Source organism: Amphiura filiformis, chromosome 13 (genome assembly GCF_039555335.1).
Source record: "Amphiura filiformis chromosome 13, Afil_fr2py, whole genome shotgun sequence".
NCBI classification, from domain to species: Eukaryota; Metazoa; Echinodermata; class Ophiuroidea; order Amphilepidida; family Amphiuridae; genus Amphiura; species Amphiura filiformis.
In genome coordinates this window covers 3,155,771-3,177,408 of record NC_092640.1, presented here as the reverse complement: position 1 = coordinate 3,177,408, position 21,638 = coordinate 3,155,771, and the positions used below count along the sequence as shown (strand labels likewise).

Here is a 21,638-nt window from a genome sequence, read left to right as displayed (position 1 = left end):
AAGAGACTAGGCCCAAAGAGTACCAAGTCTGCCATGTTTGCGTGTCGCTCATGGAGGGCAAAATAGGGTTCCTCTGGATTATTTCACCACGAGCCCAGACCATGAGCCCAGTAAACTTTGGTTTGCAGTACATGCTCATTTTTTTGCATTCTGCAAGTAATTTTTTTGGCCAATAATGCACATTTGAAATGCTCAAACGTCAAGCTGCAAATTTAAGGCTCTGTTGATAAATGCCAAAGATACACTTTTTGGGGCTCTATGTGAGACAATCCAACATGGGGAATTTTATCCCTACTGTTATACACGGTTTAAGGCCAGAGTAATGGAAGACACATTCGTTCACGCCCGAATTTGAGATTTCTTGATATTTATCAACACTAAGATGTATTCTTTCACTTGAAACTGATAAAATACAACTTGCTAATATTTACTCGTATTTTTGCTTGATTTGTTTCACTCTTTTCAACTCTAAAAAGTCACATGGCTCAAGACAGCTTAGTAAATTGGCGGAAATAATGAGTCAGAAATGCGCGAATCTGCGAAATATTTTGATTACGCGCGCGATTTGCTTAGCGTTACGCGGCGCAACTCTGCGCGTATGTCCAACGCAGTCTAGGCGCATTCGGTTTGTTGTTCACGCCAGCAAATGTGGTGTAAACAAAACAAAAATTTGCAGTCAAAATGCTACTTAGATTTTTTAATTATTTTGAATTTTGGCGCACTGAAAGCAGACATTATAGATTTATTGGTGCAAAAAGATGCCTATTTAGACCATGCACCAGATACAGCTTTTACAAGCGTGAAAGTCTTACCGTTTTAAAATATAAGGACGTTTTGTGCATAATTTTGACATTTTTTTACAAAAACGTCGATTTCTCAGAGTTCACTTTTGACAATATTGCACGATTTTTGTGACAAGATAACTCTAAAAATATGCAAGCAAAAGGTCAACTTTTTGCACTATCGTTTAGAGCACATCAAAGCCTAGGGAAGGTTTTCTCATTTTTTCAAAATATTTGTTTTAAACAACATTACTGGTCGATCACGATAGGATTTCAGTTATTATTAGATAGAAAATATTCTAGCCTTTGCCTGACGGGCACTCTGAACATGTGTGAGCCCTCACTAGCTTTTGAATCAACAAGCTACTTGAGGGGGGGCGTGTGTCCAACCTTCATGTAATTATTTTGTGTAAGCTAACCCTAAGCCCTTTCATAACCCTAATCCTAACCCTAAACTCACCCTGACCAATCAATGACAGTGCCTGTTTCACGCCTATAAGCCTCCGTGCAGGATCGCCTTCCGAAGTCCACTACCTGCTCTGACCGGAGACTAAGTTTTCAACCCCAGCCCTATTGGGTAGCCGTGTTAACGTGCTTAATGACCGAAATCCTATCGTATTCGACCAGGAATGAAAAATATACACCATTCTGTGCAATTTTTAGCTTAATAGAGTGACAAAATTGCTTTTTTCACATGTTTTTTCAATATTTCAAAAAAGAGACGAATTTCAAAAAATAAAAAACCTTCCCTAAGTTCATGTCTCTTCTTTATGAAAAGCTAACTGAATTTTTTTTACTCCGTCCGGATTTTTTTCTAAGTTGTCACAAATAAATTGGGGTAAAAAAGTGATTTTTTGTGATTTTTTCAAAAAAACTCGAGATTTTTGAACAAATCTGACGTCACCATGGGATTCCTTGACTCATTTCCTTTCCAAAAATGTATAGTTTTATATACTTTTGACATACAATTCAGAAATAATGATGCTCGAAAAGGTCCATGTTCTTTCCCATTACACTGGCCTTAATTCTGAGTTGATTCTCTTCAGGTTTAATCTAGTTGGTCTCAAGTAACTTCTGAGTTGATACTCTTTGTGTATAATCTCTTTGGGTCTCAAGCATCTTTTTCACCAAAAGTCATTCACTTGTTTCTTTTGAAGAAATTTCCCTTGTGGCTCTTTAGCTCCAGAGGGCAGTGTTGCAAGATACACAGGGGTGACTGCTCCTTCATCGATGGTAAGATGTCCTTTGTAGCTACTCATATCCGTTGCTACATAGCCTGGACAACACTGCAATGGCGGAAAGTAGAATGTAATGTATTAATTCAAGTATTATATGTGTCATCAAAAAAGAACAGTTCCTTCTGCACAATGTGTTACAATTAAAGCCATACTCTTGCTTCAATGTGACGCCCTCCTCAGGCTCAATGTTCCTTAAATTTTTACTTTTTGCATGATTGTAATGCCCAATGGTATCTTTAACAAAATCAACAAGTTGTGGTGCAAAAAAATACAGATTCAAGTATATAATCAGAAAGTATGCATCCAGTTGATATAGAAATTGAACCCACAACCTCCTGCAAGACCTGAATGCTGTGCAGATGCCCTAACCACTAGGCTATCGGCTCTCCCTGATAAAACAGAGCTCATTGAAACCCCGGATTTAAACCAGTATTGGGCTTTTGGTAGGGGTGTGCCACCGCCAGTTTCGAACTTGAGGTCTAAGGAACTGATCGGCCAGCCAAAAAGGAGGGTCTAGGGAACTGATCGGCCGGTCAAAATCTGAAAAATCTCGGAAACTAAACCCGCAGGCCAAACCAGGGTTCAATTTTGTCGCGTTTTTGCCACAGATTTTTGAAGGAATCGATTTCACTTTGAATTGTGCATTAAATTATTAATCAGGAAAACCATTAATGCAAAATAGGTCTGGTTTGGCCTAATTACGATGGAAACCTCAACAAAGCAAAACAGCATTCAAATCAAAATTACTAGACCCTGTAGGCTGTAGACCTACAATCTATGCTATTAGCCTACTGATAATTATAGCAGCAACATTACATAAAAGCCCACCATAAAAACAAACCCACAAGAATTATTTTTTTCAGTGCCGAAAAGAAAAACATTTAAGACTACATTGAACTGCCATGCTTATACATGAGATGATTGAGTGAAGTGTAGAGAATTTGACAGCCATTCCACTCCCGATTTCACTAGACCAGTAGATCGTAAATTACCTTTTAATTCATTGTTTATGGAGAGCTGCAAGGATGTGTACATAATTATTTAAGGTACTTTTCCTCATATTTGGCAATTTTATTCCCAAAAGAGATCTCAAAATTATTTATTTCTAGCAAAATGTTCACCAGCTGGAGGCGTCGCCATCGGCAGGCGCTCGGCATTGCTGCAATGTATATAAACAGTCAACCAGTGTTGCCACTACTAAAGGAGCCCAAAATCCCACCCAAAGTTCACCTTATTTCTTACAATGTGTTTCAATGGGGAAGAAATTAATGGAAAATTCCCTTTTTTTGGGCTCGCAAAAGTAGCTTTTGGGTCTGCTTTTGGGCTTGAAATAGTAGGACAGAAAACACGCCTCTCAAGATGCCGATGAGAGCGGAAATCGATGATCTGAGGGTCTATGGAACGGCTAGAAAAATTTTGGGGCTTCAGAGCGGGCAAACAATGAATTCAGAGGGTCTAAGGAACGGCCAGCAGCTCTGAAAAAGGGGGTCGTCGCCGCGGCACATACCCGTATAGCTGGGAAATGTGAGTGCCCCCCCCCCCCGGGTTCAGGCAACCCCATTTGAAATTCACACTCTCTATGTGGAAGGTTAAAGGTCATGTCTTCCATAGGGGTGGATTTCAACTGGAATAACCCATAAAAGGGAGTGTAGGACAATGTGGGTGTACAACACATGTGCAATATGATACACACTTATGCATTTCTTTCCGGTGCCAAAAATAGACACTACTTCATAACAGTAAGGCACTTTGTAACCAGATTTAAGGCACTACTTAACCAAGTTAAGGCACATCTTAACCAGATTATATTTATGCTATTAATCAATATATCTTCCCTGGAGTTGTCAGCCTGGATGTCTTTAGCTGGAATCCTTGTCAGTTGTATTACTCCTAGTTAAAACACTACATTTAACCAGGTTAAGACACTACTTCTAGGTTATACTTACGCTATTAATCAATATATCCTCCCTGGACTTATCAGCCTGAATGTCATTAGCTTGAATCCTTGACAATGTTATGACTCCAAGTTTAGAGGTACCATAGGAAGCCTCGGCCCATCCTTTGTCTTTCAGAGATCCATCTTTAGCGGAGCTACAAAGAAATAATACACAGATGATAATGTTCAATTTTGAAATAAAATTATTGTTTTGAATATCTACTATCATGTCATTAAGGATAGACCACAGCATAGCGTATTTTCATGTCAGTTTTCTTGAAGCCCAATCACGTCATTTAAATCATAATTTTTCAGGCTTGCATCGTTTATTTCCAATCCTCGCATATATTAATTTGTGTCTTGCATTGTCTCATGCCCTGCTAGGGTGAAGCATATAGGTCGCTTCCTTCTTCATTATCTAATATTATAATTAGCTGCTGTGACACAATGAGAGAGTTATCATGGGGATTTACATGTAAGTTGAGATTGTCCGAGTACCGACTGTGAACTCAGGTAGTACAGTGGTAAGACTCTGGACCGGTAATCCAGCGACCGGGGTTCAATCCCTGGTGAGTCCTGGTTTTTTTCTCTCTCAAAATTTTCATATATCAGTTTGCTCGAGCGGGTCGAGCCCCAAACACGTCAAATATTCCTTTTGTTTCAAATTGCAAAAATACCTTCACACAACAATATTGGCTTATATTACAATGTACTTACTCAATAAATTCCTGCATCAACTGAATCACGTCCTGTTCTGTTGTAGTATTCTTGAAACAACTTTTCAACTCATCGCTAATCTTATTGAAGTATAACTAACGACTAGACTTACAACATATTGGTTAATTTGGTTTATATACCGGTCTACTGTACTTACTCAATAAATTCCTGCATCAACTGTATCACGTCCTGTTCTGTTGCAGTATTCTTGAAACGACATTTCAACTCATCGCTAATCTTTTTGTAGGTATAAGAACCACTACCACTTGCAACTTGGCACACTCTATAAAGGTAACCATGGTAACACACAGACAAAATACAATTAAGGCCAGTCGGAATGGTGCCTGAGCTAGCGGTGCTTGTTCTCAAATATCAAGAAAAATAAAGCCCGTACTCACAGGGTAATAAATAGAGTATTGTTATCTGTTGTCAAATAAGTAATTTACATGTAGTGCTAAGTTACTGTCACAGTAATGAGTTGAGGAAAAATTGCAAATGTGCCAAATAACTAAAACCAATGGAAGAAAAAAAATTGCTTTTAAAAATGTGATAATTAGGCTAATGGATTTAAAAGATCTCTGTATAGCATAGCCACTAAATGTTACAGCCTGTGATATCAAAAGATTTGTTTGTTGCACTTGTATGATATTATCTAGTGGCAACATTTTTGAGTGTTTGAATTAAAATAAATAAAGTGAGGTAAATTTTCAGTCTTTTTCCTTTATTTTATTTTATTTGGTAGCATCAAAATGGTTTTGACCACTTTTTAGCGGTCAAAACTAGGCGATTTAAACCTGGTTTTAACCACAGGATTTAAACCAGGGCGGTTTTAACCGGCCAACCCTGATTTGTATTGCCTTTTCTGACAACCCCTAAAATCTGTAAAAAATAGGGTCACATATTTTTGGTTTTTGGATTTTAAAACTTGCAAAATATTTTGCACAACTCTGACTGATATTAAAAATTGAGCCTGAAAAACTTAAATCATTGTTTACCTTAGTATTTTGCTGTGAATTTGCATTTTTTTAATATTGTATACATGTGGCAAAATATAAGTTATTACAAAATATTACAGACTTATTCACCGGCCGGCCCAACTTTGGAGCTTTAAGGGAAACCCATATCGAAAAAACACAACTTTGCGGATGCTTATCCGCTACTCACCGGGTAAGCACCGGCTAAAATGACATGCAAATTAGGTAGATACCGGGTAAGCACCCGATATCTTTTAGTGGATGCCTCCATGGTATCTGGTCACTTGTTAATAGCCATCGGGTAAGTACCAGATAAGTATCGGGTGCCTATCGGGTGCCTACGTGGTATTGTGAATAACCATCGGGTAAGTACCGGATAAGTATCGGGTGCCTATCGGGTGCCTCCATGGTATTGTGAATAGCAATGGGATAAGTACCGGGTGCCTTTCGGGTGCCTTTTGTAGAAAACTTTTGAGAACCCTTACCGGATAACTATCCGATGGCTTTTTTGGAGACCACCGGATAAGTACCCGATGTCATTTGGCACATTACAATTGGCATCAATGGTTTTCAACAAACTGCACTCGGTCGGCATATATTTAGGGGCTGTGCAATAATTATGAGCCCCCCGAGGGGTGAAATTTCCGACCGGCTCACCAAAAATCGCTTGCCCCCCTCTCGGCCACACAATTCTTTGCCCCCCCTTGTGCATGCCAAATTTTTGGGATCCCAATTTACAAACCTTCAATGGTCTAGATATATGTTGCGAGCGTAGCGAGCAGGAAATTATGCATATTTAAGCGTTTCCGTACTGTTTTCCTACATGTAAGGGTGGTGCAATAATTATGTGTACCCGGGGTGAATTCTCAAAATGGTCTGCCAAAATCGCTTGTTCTCCCCCCTTTGGCCGTGCCAAAAACCCTTTGCCCCCCCCCCTTTTGACGTGCCAAAAAATCTTTGCCCCCCCCTACACATGCAAGATTTTGGGGAACCCGAATTTAAAACCTTAAATTGTCTTAACATATATTGCGAGTGTAGCGAGCAGGAAATTTTGCATATTTGAACGTGTTAAATAACGTTTTCCTCGCCTTTTAGGGCGTAATATAGAAACAATGCCAAAAATATCTGTGCCAAAAATTGCTTGCCCCCCCCTTTCGACCTGCCAAAAATTGCTTGACCCCCCTTTTTCGACCTGCCAAAAATGCTTGCCCCCCTTTTGGCCTGCCAAAAATCTTTGCCCCCCTATAATTCACCCCGGGGTACACATAATTATTGCACCACCCCTAAGCCTTTTAGAGCATTTTCTTTAAAAGGTGCCCCATGAATGTGTGCCAAAAATTGCTTGCCCCACCCCCTCTCGGCTGGCCAAAACTTGCTTGTCCCCCCCCTTTCGGCTCCCCCAAAATTTCTTGCCCCCCCCAATTTTACCCTCCCCCAGGGCTCATAATTATTGCACAGCCCCTTTATAGACAACATTCTTGTGGAAGTTCATTCATGTAAAATGAGGCAATACATTGATTGAGTATAACATGGATACAACAAACTGACAAACATGTGAGCTTTATTATCGCGGTGCAGTTTTTACTGTAATACAGTACATTGGAATTTACTCTAATTAACACAAAATCTGTAAAACACAATGAATTCCTGAACACTAAATGATTTTGAGTCCCATAAATTGTACATAATGACTATAACACAAAGTAAAATGCAAAATTAAAATCCAATTAGACCTATAAGTGCCAACCCGGGCCCAGAGGTACACCACATGCTATACTTTGCGGCATTGTACCATTATACCTCCGATGCCCAACCTTTTAGACATGTATCAGTAATTGCCAATGATATAAATCCAATTTGCAGTGGCTAGAAGCAAGGTTATCACAGAAAACTAATTTTGGATACTTGCAAGTGCATACTGCAAAATTCAGCAGCCTGTGCACACATTGTACATGCAGTTGATAAGCTTATAACATTTACATACCTGCCAACTTTTGAAAACTAGAAATAGGGACACTTGCGAAGCGGAGCGAGCGAAGCGAGCGTAGCGTTCGCGACTACGGCCGGGGGTCCAGGGGCCCGCTTAAGGGCCCCTGGTGGGGTTGAGGCTGGCCCCCCAAAGCCAGAGGGTTTCTACACATTTTACACTACAGGAGACACCATTTCTGAGGGAAATTACATTTAAATGGATTAAAAAATAAGGTTATTTTGACAAAACAAGCCTAGATAACAGCCTTGAAGAATATCTATATGCAATCTTCTTCAAGGCTGTTATCTTGACTTGTTTTCTCAAGATTATACCGTAAAATATGCAAATTAGGTACCTAAGCCCAGGCAATGTTAGCAGATTTAGCACCCCAAAAGACCACTTTTGACATAAAAACCTGTTTTAGACTTTTTTGAAAAAATGCTTCCTTCATCCTAAAAAAGTGGTTTCAAATGTTCAGTTTCATATACTTTTGTACATGAGAGACATTCTTCAAAGTTCTTTTTTTGCCTAATAACATGGCCTACATGTCTGAAATTGATATATATAATGCGCAATATAAAAATGATGATTCATCAAATTTTTGACCCCTCTCCCTCTTTTTTTTTTTAATTTTCAAAAATATTTTTGGCCAAAAAAGCAAGTTATAGGCCCTAAATTACTTGCTATTCAAGGTTGGAAACCAGAGAAATATTGCAAAAAAAAAAAATTGCCAATTTATTTTACAACATTGGATAAAGTTGTACATGTTAATTACTTTTGCTTCTATTGAACAGCTAGCAATGTATACTAATTCAATGTGTCCCTGACTGTTCAATAGAAGCAAAAGTAATCAAAATGTACAACTTTATCCAACTTTGTAAAAAAAAATTGGCATTTAAAAAAAAAAAAAGTAGCAGTATTTCTATGGTTTCCAACCTTCAATAACAAGTAATTTAGGGCCTATAACTTGATTTTTTGGCAAAAAATATTTTTTGAAAATTTAAAAAAAAAAAATTTTTTTTTTTTTTTTTAGAAAATCAGGACTTCCCGATTTTATGACGTTTTCGGGGTCTAAAATCGGATGTCCTGCCAAAATCAGGACACTTGGCAGGTATGCATTTACTGCTTGAAATGCAACTCTGCAAATCTTTAATTTACCTGCATGTGCATCAACATGTGTATAAATATAGTCATTGTAGTCATCTGTAGCATAAAATTCTCCATATAAAAAATGAATGATTTGTGTGAAGAGACCAAAACACCACCATCAAGAGAACAGCATGTTGCATGAATCCAACAGCAAATTTGAAATGGCAGTTGGTGATCACATGACCTTAGCGGATACCTTTTGGATGCCTCCTTTTATTGACTAAGTTAGTGGATACCTTTCGGATGCCTCCTTTTTATTGACTAAGTTAGCGGGTGCCCTTTCGGATGCCTCCCTTTTATTGACTAAGTTAGCGGGTGCCTTTTTGGGTACCGGATACCTACCCGGTAGCTCCCACCTCTGACTTTGAGGCATCCGAAAACTAATCCGCTAGCGGGTGCCATCGGATGTCTTTAAAAATGACATCCACAAGGTATCGGATACCTTGCGGATCAGCACCGGGTAGGCATCCGCTACCTTGTTTTTTTTTAATCTATAGTGTCAAAACAAGTCACCAAATATTCAGGTCAAGTCAAGTCATTGGGCTATTCTAGGCACCGGAGTTTCGCGCGATCGCGCAAAAAATCGCGATTTTGGGGGTCCATCGCGATTTTGGTGGTCCATCGTGAATTTTGAGAATTTTGCCAAACACACTACTTTTCAATGTAAATTCACCAATAATAACCTTTTTACAACATAACAGGCTTCCCGTTAGTGTGCGTCATTGCGTTCAGATAATAAAAGCCCCAAAATTTTGACCCACCTGCTGAGAATTGAAGTAAATTCTGCAATATTTGTAAATGCAACGTCAGGAAATCGTGCACTTTTTGCATGCTTTCCGAACAATCGCTGGCCTGATGGTGGGGAAGTCCCGATTGATTTGTTTACAACCAAGCACGTGCAGTTAATGTTTATTTAATTATTTATCACAACCTGACAATATTCAATTTTTAATATTTTAAGTTTATTTTCTCATAAATAATCTAGGTTTCCTTTATTAGTATTATTGTTACGATGAATAAAAGCAATTTTAAAGACAAAATCCAAATGATAACTCCTTTTTCATATTATTTGTGGTAGCGCGTGTTTTAGTTTTTGTAGCATCAACTACACGTTAATTTAAAAAAGAAACACGGAAGTGAAATACTGAACGAAAATTGCTCAAGATTGACAGACTTTGCTCATGTTTTTGCACCTGTTTTTTGACCACGTTTCGGACCAAAACTGACACAGAAATGAGAAAAATTATCATAGCGAACGGAGATGGAATATCACGGCGAAAATGTACTTTTTTTTTTTTTTAACAATCAACATTTGATGAGGTGTAGACCCGGGGTACGTGTGTATCGTCATAATCGTGAATTTAAATACTGGAAAACGCATTTTCGCGCTTTTTGACTTGAATTTTCGCGCATTTTCGCGCTTTATAAAAAACCGGCCGCGCATTTTGCCGTTTTAAATCGCGCGAAACTCCGGTGCCTAGGCTATTCCATTTAAAATCCACACTACCCCTGTGGACGATTTTGGAAATATCTTCCTCAGGAGGAGTATGAATTTCAAATGGAATGAACACATAAAGTGGTTCCGTTTAATTTCATACACCCTCCGAGAAAGATTCAACATGTGTGTACTCAGCCGTGAAAAATGTTATTGTTTCAAATGGAGTGTCATTGTAAAGGGGAGTATTATAGCTTATTATAGCTATCCATTGATAATATGCAACACGATATAAATATGTCACAAATAATTTGAGATACAGATGCTTGAAAAAACTTTCCAAACTTTTGTTGAGGAGTTTACAAAATGAAACAGAATGAGTACTTTCACTTTTTACCATGATTGGAATTGTACTTACCTCCCATGTGATCTGATGATAGGGAACAGGGTATGACAAACAGCTAGTAGTGCATCAAAATTGGTAGCCAATGTCACAGGTGCTTGCACTGACACTGGTGATGGGTCTGCATTCTGTATGACACAATCAATTAGAATAAGATATTGTTGTATTTCCACATTTCCTTGCTGCTGTTTTTTTTTCAGTTCGGTTGGGTACCAGTCGAGATTTCGTTTATGTTGTCTAGTTTAATTTTATGAATTTGGGGTATCATACATTCTATCAGGGTTCGATTTAACTTGTGTCGTGGAGCAAAATGCTCCCCATTTTGGACAACCTGCTACACAAATTTCAGCTTGTATAGCAATTTTTTACAATGTAAACATAATTATGCTAATATTTTAAGAACATCGCCCTAGATAAGGCCGGTTTTCGCTAAAAATTGCTACGCAGATTTTTCAAAGTAAATCAAACCCTGCATTCAATTGCCTATCTTGTAGTGAGCAATCATTTCCCATTGTTTGCTTCGCATCCTGGTACAGAATGCGAAGCCCCATTACCTAGTACCTACTTTGATATAAAATTGGATCGATTGAGCCCATATTCATTGGAGGAGATGCAGTCGAGTCCAATATTTTAAAACTCATAGCGAGACCAATAAATATTGGGCGTAAAGCATCCAATTTTATCATCATTATGTTTTGGATCCAATATTTTCACACACTTGGTTTCATAAAAACATAAATAATGTGTAATGCTGGGTTAACCCCCTGAGCACTATTTGCCGATCTAACATTGCCTCTGATTGGTCAATTACAATTTACATCATATTTTCACTTTAATCACCAATCAGAATGGAGCTTGCAAATAACTCACTCCAATTTTTTTTGCATGGTGAAATTATTCTAACAATGTTGTTGATTGGTCCAATTGATAATGAAAACTTCTTTTTGGCCAATCGGCAGGTAGTTCTCATTAGGGTTAAGCATCCATTATTGATCTCCTGCAGTCCTGTACTTGTACATAATATCCGTCTTATCCCGATAATGCCTACATTAGTACCCAGTTTTAACACCTGTTTATAAGTGGAAGCTGGTAGTCTAATGGATAAGGCATCTGACTAGAAAACGGAAGTGTGTGGGTTTAATCCCATAATCCCATGTGGACACATTTCTTTGGGATTTGTTTTTCAATTGGTTTGTGCACAGGCTGGGAATTTGTTTATTTGTTGTTCTAGTTTAATCCTAACACTTTTGGTAAGTTAACTTTTCACTCTTTGTTAATTAATGTCATAATAATTCTGGTTTTGAGATGACTGTGCGATTGGCGAATACTAGGAGAGTGTGCTTGGAATCTATAGTTCTGTGGGCAGAGAGAAATCTCTCATACTGGATTGTCACACATGGGGAGCGAAATAGTCCAACTCCTTGCATTTTTCCAGGAGCATGAATTCCTGAAATCAAACTTAAGGGGGTACTACACCCCTGGCCGATGATGTGCCGATTCTTGCATTTTTCTTAAAAATTATAGCGCATTGGTGACAAGTAAGATATGTATATTATAGGGGCAAAGACTACAACTACTGCACTGAAAATTCAGCAACTCAAGGCAAGTAGTTATTGATTTATTGATCAAATATTGGTTTTCCCTCATTTTTGACTGTAACTCCACAACCTTTGTCTGTGCTGAAATAAAATTTCATGAGTGCAGTACATGTAGTTGTAGTCCTTGCCCCTATACTATACATATATCTTACTTGTCACCAATGCACTCTAATTTTTGAGAAAAAAAGCAAAAATAGGCACAAAATTGGGCAGGGGTGTAGTAGGCCTACCCCCTTAATAAGTAATCTATGTTGCACTATAAAAGTGCAGGGTTGTTACCAAGGTGTTACTATTTAATTACAGGCATGAGACTTTCCTAAAAAAACTGAAAAAAAACAACCTGAAAATGTGTGTGAAATTGGGCAAAAAGTATCCAAAACAGGCTGAAATTTAGCAAAGTTGCAAATATTTTGACTAAAAAAAACAGAATTCAGTTTTAAAAAATCAAATTCTCATGCCTGTTATTACGTGCTATGCTCTTACTTTGAAAGCAATTCCAGCATTATTAACCAGCACATCTAAGCCTCCATGCTCCTTCACAAGATGATCTCGAAGTCTATCAATACTCTTCTGATCATTGACATCTAGTTGATGGAATCGTGGGTTCAGGTTCTCTTTCTTCAATTCCTCCACTGCAGCTTGTCCTCTACCTTCATCTCTTGATGTTAGGTAAACGACTCCATTTTCTACCTGTTTGCATAGCGCCCTCACTATTGCAAACCCAATACCTTTGTTTGAACCAGTGACCTATGACGAAAAGAACAGAAACTAAGTAATTTGTTTATTTTATTATACCGTACTCTGATCAGCTTGTATAAATCGACGGGATTCATAACTTTGTGGATTGATATAGAAGGGCATACACACATAGCACAAGCAAACTTCTGTACAAATTCAACTTATGCAAATGAATCAACCACAGCCATTATAACCCAATGACATCACCAGCTCAAATTACATCCCATTGAAATACATGTAACTGATGTAAGTGGCACCAACATTACCCAATTTTCAAGGGCTTTTTATAAAAAAGTTTTCCTGGCCCTGGGTATTTCAAGGTATTTCTACTGAAGTTTAGGGTTTATTGGGGAGATTGGGGTTAGTTGAAACATTTTTCACAAAATCGTCTTTTTAACGCAAACCGATTACTTTCAAGAAACACTAACCATATCAGTATAAACATATACATACATGCTACAAATACAGCCTTAAACTTTATTGGACCTGCTTATGATTATTCATATAATCCAATTTGAAAATTTGAAAAAAAGTGTTTCAACTAACCCCACCCCTGGGGTAAGTTGAAACATAGGGTGGGGTTAGTTGAAACATGGCTTATAAAAAATTCAAAATAATTATTATTGTGTTGTTAGGGTTATACTTCCCTTGAAGGCACCCTTTAACATACAATCAGTGTGAAAAAATGAATAAATAAATATGTGGGAATGCGGGTCAATACTTTGGACACAAGGTGACGAGTGTCACCATGGACCAAAATATGAGAAGCCTAAAATATTATAAAATGTACTTTCTGTGGGTACTTTTTGCTTGTATTATTGCTTTTTAAACATATTATTAAAGCAATATTGAAGAAATGGAAAACATGTTACATGTTTTTAAAAAGTCAAATTTTTAACCATATTTTTCTATGCGATTTTCACGTGTCAACTAACCCCACCTCAAAAGTTTCAACTAACCCCGATGCCTATTTTTACATTTCAAAGTTCATTACACAAAATAAGAAATACAATAAAACTTTTATTTAACATTATTCTGGGACTTACTACTAGTGCTTATGATACTCAAAAAATAATCCCTGAATCTTCAAACAACATGGAGATAACGATCTTTTCCGAGGGGTATAAAAATTAGTCAGTAAGTCAAAAACAGATATTCCTTTCCCAAGCCAACACTGGTGGGGCATCAGTGCTGTTGCTAATTTGGTGGATGACCCTTACTAATACCTATTACTAGGTGCCAGTATTTTACCAAATTAATTTTTTGTGTCAGACAAAAATACAATGTTTCAACTTACCCCGCGTTCCTAGGAAATACAAGTGGAGGCAGTCAAATGTTGATGGACAAAAGTAATATGCATGAGCATTTTTCATAGTCCAGAACAAATTTTCTTGAAAATCCATGCACCTGATTGGTCAGTTCAGTGTACAGTCCAGGGGTAGCGTTAACCCCCGATTGGGAGTGAATGACCCCCTCAATTTAGAAAATATTAATTTTCACCCTCTATATTGGGAATATGTGCAAGCTCGGGGATGAACTCTGACCCTCTACTTTTGGACCTTACTCCTACCCCTGACTACACTGCAAAATATTTTTCACCCCCGAGATTTAATTTTCACCCCATGTATTTGGATTTTCTGCAAGCTCTGGAGTGAAAAACACGGGAAAACAACCCCCGACATTCAGGCCTTAATGCTACACGGGGTTGTAATGTGAGCAGCTGTGTGCACTGCTGGTTGGTGGTTTCCCAACTGTGCAATTGATCATCATGATGGTGGTACCTGGTGTGTTCTCTCAAGTCAATAAGTTGTACAGCGCTACAGTGCCAATGGTGCAAGTTTGATTGTGCACAGCTGATGTGCGCTTTTGTAAACTTACGAGGCCGCGAGGGCATATAAGTTGGGACTTTATTGACTTGCCCAGTAACATAAACCGAATTTTTTGGCGACTGGAAGGGAAAGAAAGGAAGGAATAAAGAGATAAGATAAAGAAAGAAGTTGTTTGCTCTGTCAGCCTTTGCTGCATGCTGGGACTGGGTGGGATTCAAACCCGAAACGCCTCGCATGCCAAGCACTACAATGTAGGCTGGTTGGGATTATACATTTTCAATATTACATTTGTATGGGCCGTAATTTTGGGAAGAAAATCCACTTTTCATGAAATTGCCCCCCCCCCTTGCAAAAAAGTCCACTTTTTCAAAACTGATCAGCACCCCCAAAAAAAATCCTGCGTACGGGCATGACGGGCCGGGTGTATAGTAGTAGTCGAAGTCTAAGTAGTACTAAATGGCTTACCACAGCGACACGAGCCATTTCTCATGGAAGAAGTACATGCGTTGGACTAGACACGCACAAAAGCTTAAATTTCCGGTATTTTAATTATCAAATGGGTATTCAAAGAGTTATCTTTCAAAAATCAATCAATTACGAAAGAAGATAAAGCCAGCCTGTAACCCTGAGTATCTCTTACTCAGGCTATAGGTACACGCTACAAAGAGATGTGATTCGTGTGCAACATGTGAGCACGTATTGCCGCACACTGCCGGGACGTAGGCCTATTGGCGATCCCCCGGGGTAAAAGCGGGGTAAAAGCGGCAGCAAAAAAGAAGTGGTGCAATAATTATGTGTACCCGCGGGGGGGGAGGTGAATTCTCAAAATGGTCTGCCAAAATCGCTTGCCCCCCTTTGGCCGTGCCAAAAATCTTTGCCCCCACTTTCGACGTGCCAAAAACCCTTTGCCCCCCCCCCCCCCACAGTGTCATCGCCCCGATATCTCCATGGTAGAAATCACCATGGTAGGTTGAATCCACAGCTACGAAAGGTCATTTTATTCCGACCTTATGAGACGCATATAATTAGCCAAGTGACCTGACTAAGGCTACTGACAATAGCCGGGGTAATTGATTTATCGCTGTGTGAGTAAGCTTGTAGGGGAAGGTGGGGCATAACGGACCCCGGGGCAAAACGGAACCACCTGGAAAAATAGGCCTTCGCAATACTGCCGTCTATGCAAATTATATTGAGGAACACAAGTATGGCTACGAGGATTTACAACAAAAATTTTATCTGAAACAATCCACTGACATTCGAGCAAGATCGAGTCAAAAATTACTACCCGTCTGGTGTAAGATATGTAGATGTTTAATGCGCTGAAATTTTACTTCATTAATATCGGATTCCCAAATAATTGTGTATATTGTAAACACGAAGGTACTAGCCATGAGCTGTATTAAGTGCATGGCCTATATGCTACGATGCATTATGCATGCAACCTATTTCTAAAAATCGGGTATGGGGCAAAACGGAACCCTAGGTGTGGGGCATAACGGAACAGGGTTCCGTTTTGCCCCGGGCGTTTTGTCCCACAGATGGGTTCCGTTTTGCCCCAATTGGACATAACTTGTCTTCACTCAAGGAAATGTAGGCGTTATCTAGGGGCCTACTCGAACATGGTAAACACTTCGCTGAAACATAGACATATAACTAGACCTACAGATAGAATTAATGATTAAAAGTTAACCAATTACTCCACAGAGATGGTAGGCCTACTGAATATTTCTTTCTGATCAAAGGCCTACTAGGCCTATAAGAAGTTAACCACTCACTCCACAGAGATGGTAGGCCCACTTAATATTGTAACTGAATATAAGCCTACATATAACTAGGCCTAGGGCCTACCGATGAAACAACTGATATAAGTTTACACCCAGGGTGCCGTTTTGCCCCATAGGGGGGTTCCGTTTTGCCCCGATAGTGGGGCAAAACGGTTTTTTTGTTGAAAATATTTCTTCATTTTTATAAAAATTGTAAGATTCAAGTTATATTGGTTAATGGTATATTAAAGGTAAATACAAACTTCAACTGAACTGAGCAAAATTTGAAAATTTCGGCATTATTTTTTGGCATTCTAGAAAAGTTAGAAAAAAGGGGGGTCATTGGGTAGTCGCAACCAAAAAAGGGGTCATTGGGCGGCCGCAACTAAAAAAAAGGGGGTCATCGGGTACGATTTTTAATAAAAGGGGGTCATCGGTTAGACTTCAAAAGAGGGGGCCTATTGACAGGCACATACCGTCACTTCCAAAGTTGAGTGCCCCCCCGGTATGTTCTCTTATGCATGTTCTGAGTAGAAAGTAACAAAAGTTTGGCATTTTTATACACAAATATAGCTGTCATAAAGCCCATACATGTTTGGAATGATAACTTCCAAAGAAGCTATAAGAGCTTATAAGGTTCGTTCAAGTTTTATTATATTCTGTGTGTTTCAGCTGTTTTGATTCAGAAAAATAGTGTGATTAGTTTAAAAATGTAGTCGTACGCGTTATGAAAGAGCTCCCTAAAAACTTAAAAGATGTCCAGGACATTGCAGGGAATAATAATATTTACAAGGATATTTTGCGAAAATAGGTTAAAACACCTGATTTTCCTGGTATCTGGTGACTTTTTTTTTAAATTATGGGTGGCCGGGCGGCGGCTGAGCCCCAACACCAAAATTATTGAGGGGCTGATGTTGGACAAGTGCCTTCCAGATAAACAAATTTCCTCCTGGGAAACCTTTCCGGGCTTCACTGTGGATTCTGAGGATTGGGAAGAAATTCATCTTAGGAATTTCAAATGTTCCATTAGTTCCAAATTACGTTCATTTTATTTCAGATTTTTTCATGATGCCATTGCTTTTAATGATTTTTTATTTAAAATCAGAAGAAAAAATTCTCCCTCCCAACTGTGCTTTTTGTGATAAAGTTCCGGAAACTTCTTCTCATATTTTTTGCAATTGTGATATTGTTAAACCTATTTGGGTGCTTGTTCAAGTTATAAAAGTTAAACATGACATTGATTTTGATTTGTCAACATTTGATAAATTATTTGGAGTGCACTTAGATAAATATATCACTTACATTTGCTTATGTTTGAAATATCATATCTATCTGTGTAAATTTCAGGACAAAAAACGTACTTTCGGTTCATTTAAAACTTTTCTGAATGTTCTTAAGGGATCTAAAATGAGCGTTTATTGCGTTTCGACAGTATTTTTTGTGGGACATGAGAGCACCTCAGACCTATCGAATTGCATTCTGAATACGAAGCATGTCTTTCTGATATCAAATAATTTTCATTTTTGAAAATCACAATATAATACACATTTTATGACAAATTATAAAAATTTGATATTTTTCAAATTTTGATATATAACAGTCCTCGAAGTAAATTATATAAATCTAATGATATATTCTTAAAGTGTATGTAGCAGGAGGAAAAGCCGACGGTCAATTGAAAATTTTGACCTTTCATATTGAAGATATGGAATTTTTCCCAAAAGACCTAATTTTTTTGGTGTTTTAATGGGAAAAAAATCCATATCTTCAATACGAAAGGTCAAAATTTTCAATTGATCGTCGGCTTTTCATCCCACCTACATACACTTTAAGTATAAATCATCAGATTTATAAAGTTTACTTCAAGTACTGTTAAATATCAAAAATATCAATTTTAATGATTTGCCATAAAATGTAAATTGCGAATTTCAAAAATCTAAATTATTTGATATCAGAATGACATTCTTCGTATTCAGAATGCAATTCGATATGTCTGATGTGCTCTAATGTCCCAAAATAAATACTGTCCAAACGTTCATACCCCAGCCCTTAAAGATACCGAATATTATACCGTAAACGTTCGCCTAATGGCGCTAAGGAGTTCATGGAAATGAGAGAGCGCCATCCCTGTAAAAGCCGACTATTATCACTGATCATTAAGGGTACGTGTTGAAACCTATCGACACATACAATTATGAACAAGATCGAACAAACTTGTTCATGATAATGCGGTAATCATTCACCTGATACGTTGTGGCCCAGTGAGCAGAGCATTAGTCTATAGTGCGAGGATAAAGAGAACTTGTGGAGAGGATTGATGGTTCGAATCTCATGCAGTAATTTCTGACAAATTATGATGTCTGTCAATGTTTTTTTTCTGATTTGAGGAAATTTTATTCTCTATTTTCTTGATTTTATTTTTAACATTGTTTATATAATTTTATTATTTTATCTTGTATGTGTCTTTTTTCATGATTCTTTGTTTTTATCGTTTCATTTTAGAGTAACTCAATCCATTCAATCAAATGTTGTAATGAACCTATTTGATTGTATTGGCATTTGCTATGTGTGTGAGACGAACTGTCGCGTGCGACAAGTCTTTCAATTCGCGCGAGTGTCCTTGCCTATGCATCAGTGGTCATAAGAGGTATATCATTTTATTCGAAAGGGGGGTCCCAAATATACGGGGGTCCTTGCCTATGTATCAGTGGTCATAAGAGGTATATCATTTTATTCGAAAGGGGGGGTCCCAAATATACGGGGGTCATAAAGTCTTGGAAAGAATAATAGGAGGGGTCATAAAATGTTTTATGACCAAAATGTAGGAGTCACACGATGACCACAGAAAGTGTGTTATTTTATTCAAAAAGACTGATTTATTTCAATACAATTTTGGGGTTTGGGATCATAAAATTTTTGTTGCCGAAATTGGGGGTGCGCAATTTATTGACGCAGACTTTTTGTAAATTTGGGACCCCCCTTCCGAAAAAAATTATAGCCCTCTAAGAGGATTCAAAAGATAACCTCTGCCCCAATAATCCCTAGCTATATTTGTTTGAAACTGTTCCACGGAGGCTGTATCATAATAGGCTCAGTCTTCAAATGATATGAATAAACTTTAAATGAGTGAACGAACAAAATCATACAACGACCAACTGAATAGAGGCTGTGCATATGACGTATCATCCCGTAAATATGGCGGACTACTCAAATGCATTCAACAAAAGCATGATTGCATCTACCGCGACAGTTCGTCTCACACACATAACAAAATGCACTACGATCAAATAGGTTGATGACAACATTTGATTGAATGGACTGCACTGCGCCATAATTACGGGGAAGAAACCGGTTCAAATCCTTTGTTTGGAGCCAATCGATAAACGCAAGGCCTCTATAGCTATCATTGAATACTGGCTAGGATTCCACAACACAATGAGAACATGTTATAAGGCGCTTTGGAAGGCACACAATACCCCAATGGCTTTCCATATTATGTCCACTCAACAACTATTCAGTAATTCAGTATCGAAGCCCGGTATCGAAGTAACGTAATGTTACTATGTCAACGGGATCACGCGCTTAAGTAATGAACCACGATCGAAACAATCAGTACACAAAAAAGGCATACCAAAATAGCGTGATCGTAATGATCGCCATACAAACAGTGCTTGGTTCCGATACCATCACGGAGTTACGTAACTACTTCGTGGTCTGATAGTTATATGATCAATGGTCTGATCTACTTGGGTTCGATCCTTTTAAGAAAAGAAAAAATAGCTGATCATTTATAATGCATAAATGAATAAAGTAATGTAGTTACACAATTTGACACATTGAGGCCGCGCCGTTCTATTTTTCAAAGGTCATTTAACTGTTAAATGTAGTGGAATATATCACGCATTGATAGGTAGCAGGTGGAGCAAATTTTGTCAGCGGTTTTGGTTGCCGTTTGTTCGCAGTGCCTATTTATCTAAAAAAAAATACGAAAATTAAATTTAAATTAAAAAAAAAAATTCACAATATTCGTTCGTAAAATGGGGACAAAATCCAAAAACATTTCTTGACCCTTCTTCACATAAAAGTGGGGGCAGAAATCAAGATTCGAACAAGTACCATTCACCATTCAAGGCGCACCCTCTACCGACTGAGCTAACGGGTCAGACAATAGACGGGTGTAATTTTGAACTGAAGAATATTAAAAAAATTTGAAGAAATTGCAATGTTATAAAGAGATTTACCAACATGAGTTAGGTATAACGTATGAATCGATTTACAAATTAAGTCCAATGGCACTTTGAGAAAGAATACCTGAAGAAACCCCAAAACATTTGCTGCTCTAGCAACTAACCTAGTGACCTAAAGTATTGGGTCATGTCACGATATTTTTTCTGAGGCATTATGTCCAGGTTGCTCAATTTAACATACACGTATCCTTAATGCTGTTGAGATTTTACAAGGATGGCGCTCTCACATTTCTAAGAATCCAAAAGCGCCATTAGGCGAACGTTTACGGTATTGCTAAGAGGAAAGGTAAATTATCTGTGCATTTAAAACAAATGGAGATTTGAATTGTAACTCTCTCTTTTCCCATGCACATTGTGGATCTTGTTTTTCACTTGTATAATGTTTTTGTTGTACCACTGTAATCTATTTTTGTATGCTGCTTTTTTGTTTTTTCTATGTGATTTCTTGTGATTTTTCTGTGATTTCTTTGTTTTGATAATAAAAATAGGCCTACATGAAGATTAAAAAAAATTATTGAGGGGCTGAGCCCCCGCAAGCCCCCCAGTACCGTAGTGAACGTGGGGGAGCGAGTGAGCGAGCCTAGCTATACTGTATGTAAGAAGTAAAGGTTCTAAAAAGGTTCTGAACTGAGTTGTCCTCTCAGGAGAACCCTTAGAGGTTCCATCAAAAATGGCCCCGAAAATGTGTCAGAACCATTTTCGGTTCTTTGAGAACCTTTAAAGGGTTACCCACCAAAATTATGTGCCTCCGGGGTACCCGGTACCGTATCCTAGCTGCAGTATTCTGAAACCCCAATGAATGAATAAATGAATGAATTGTTGAATGAATTGCTGAATGAATGAATGAGGGGCTGTGCAAT

The 21,638-nt window shown here is 38.1% G+C and overlaps 1 protein-coding gene across 1 annotated transcript; it reads right to left on the bottom strand.

Annotated features, from left to right (window-relative positions):
* Window positions 1-1,612: 1,612 nt before the first annotated feature.
* LOC140167895 (carbonyl reductase [NADPH] 3-like) lies at window positions 1,613-15,353 on the bottom strand. The gene is made up of 6 exons (XM_072191184.1): window positions 15,234-15,353; window positions 12,685-12,948; window positions 10,619-10,731; window positions 4,831-4,956; window positions 3,967-4,111; window positions 1,613-2,068 (listed from the first exon to the last, which is right to left on the bottom strand). Exons 1-6 carry the CDS (start codon window positions 15,249-15,251, stop codon window positions 1,907-1,909), a joined length of 828 nt encoding a protein of 275 aa, XP_072047285.1. The 5' UTR covers window positions 15,252-15,353; the 3' UTR covers window positions 1,613-1,906.
* Window positions 15,354-21,638: the final 6,285 nt, after the last annotated feature.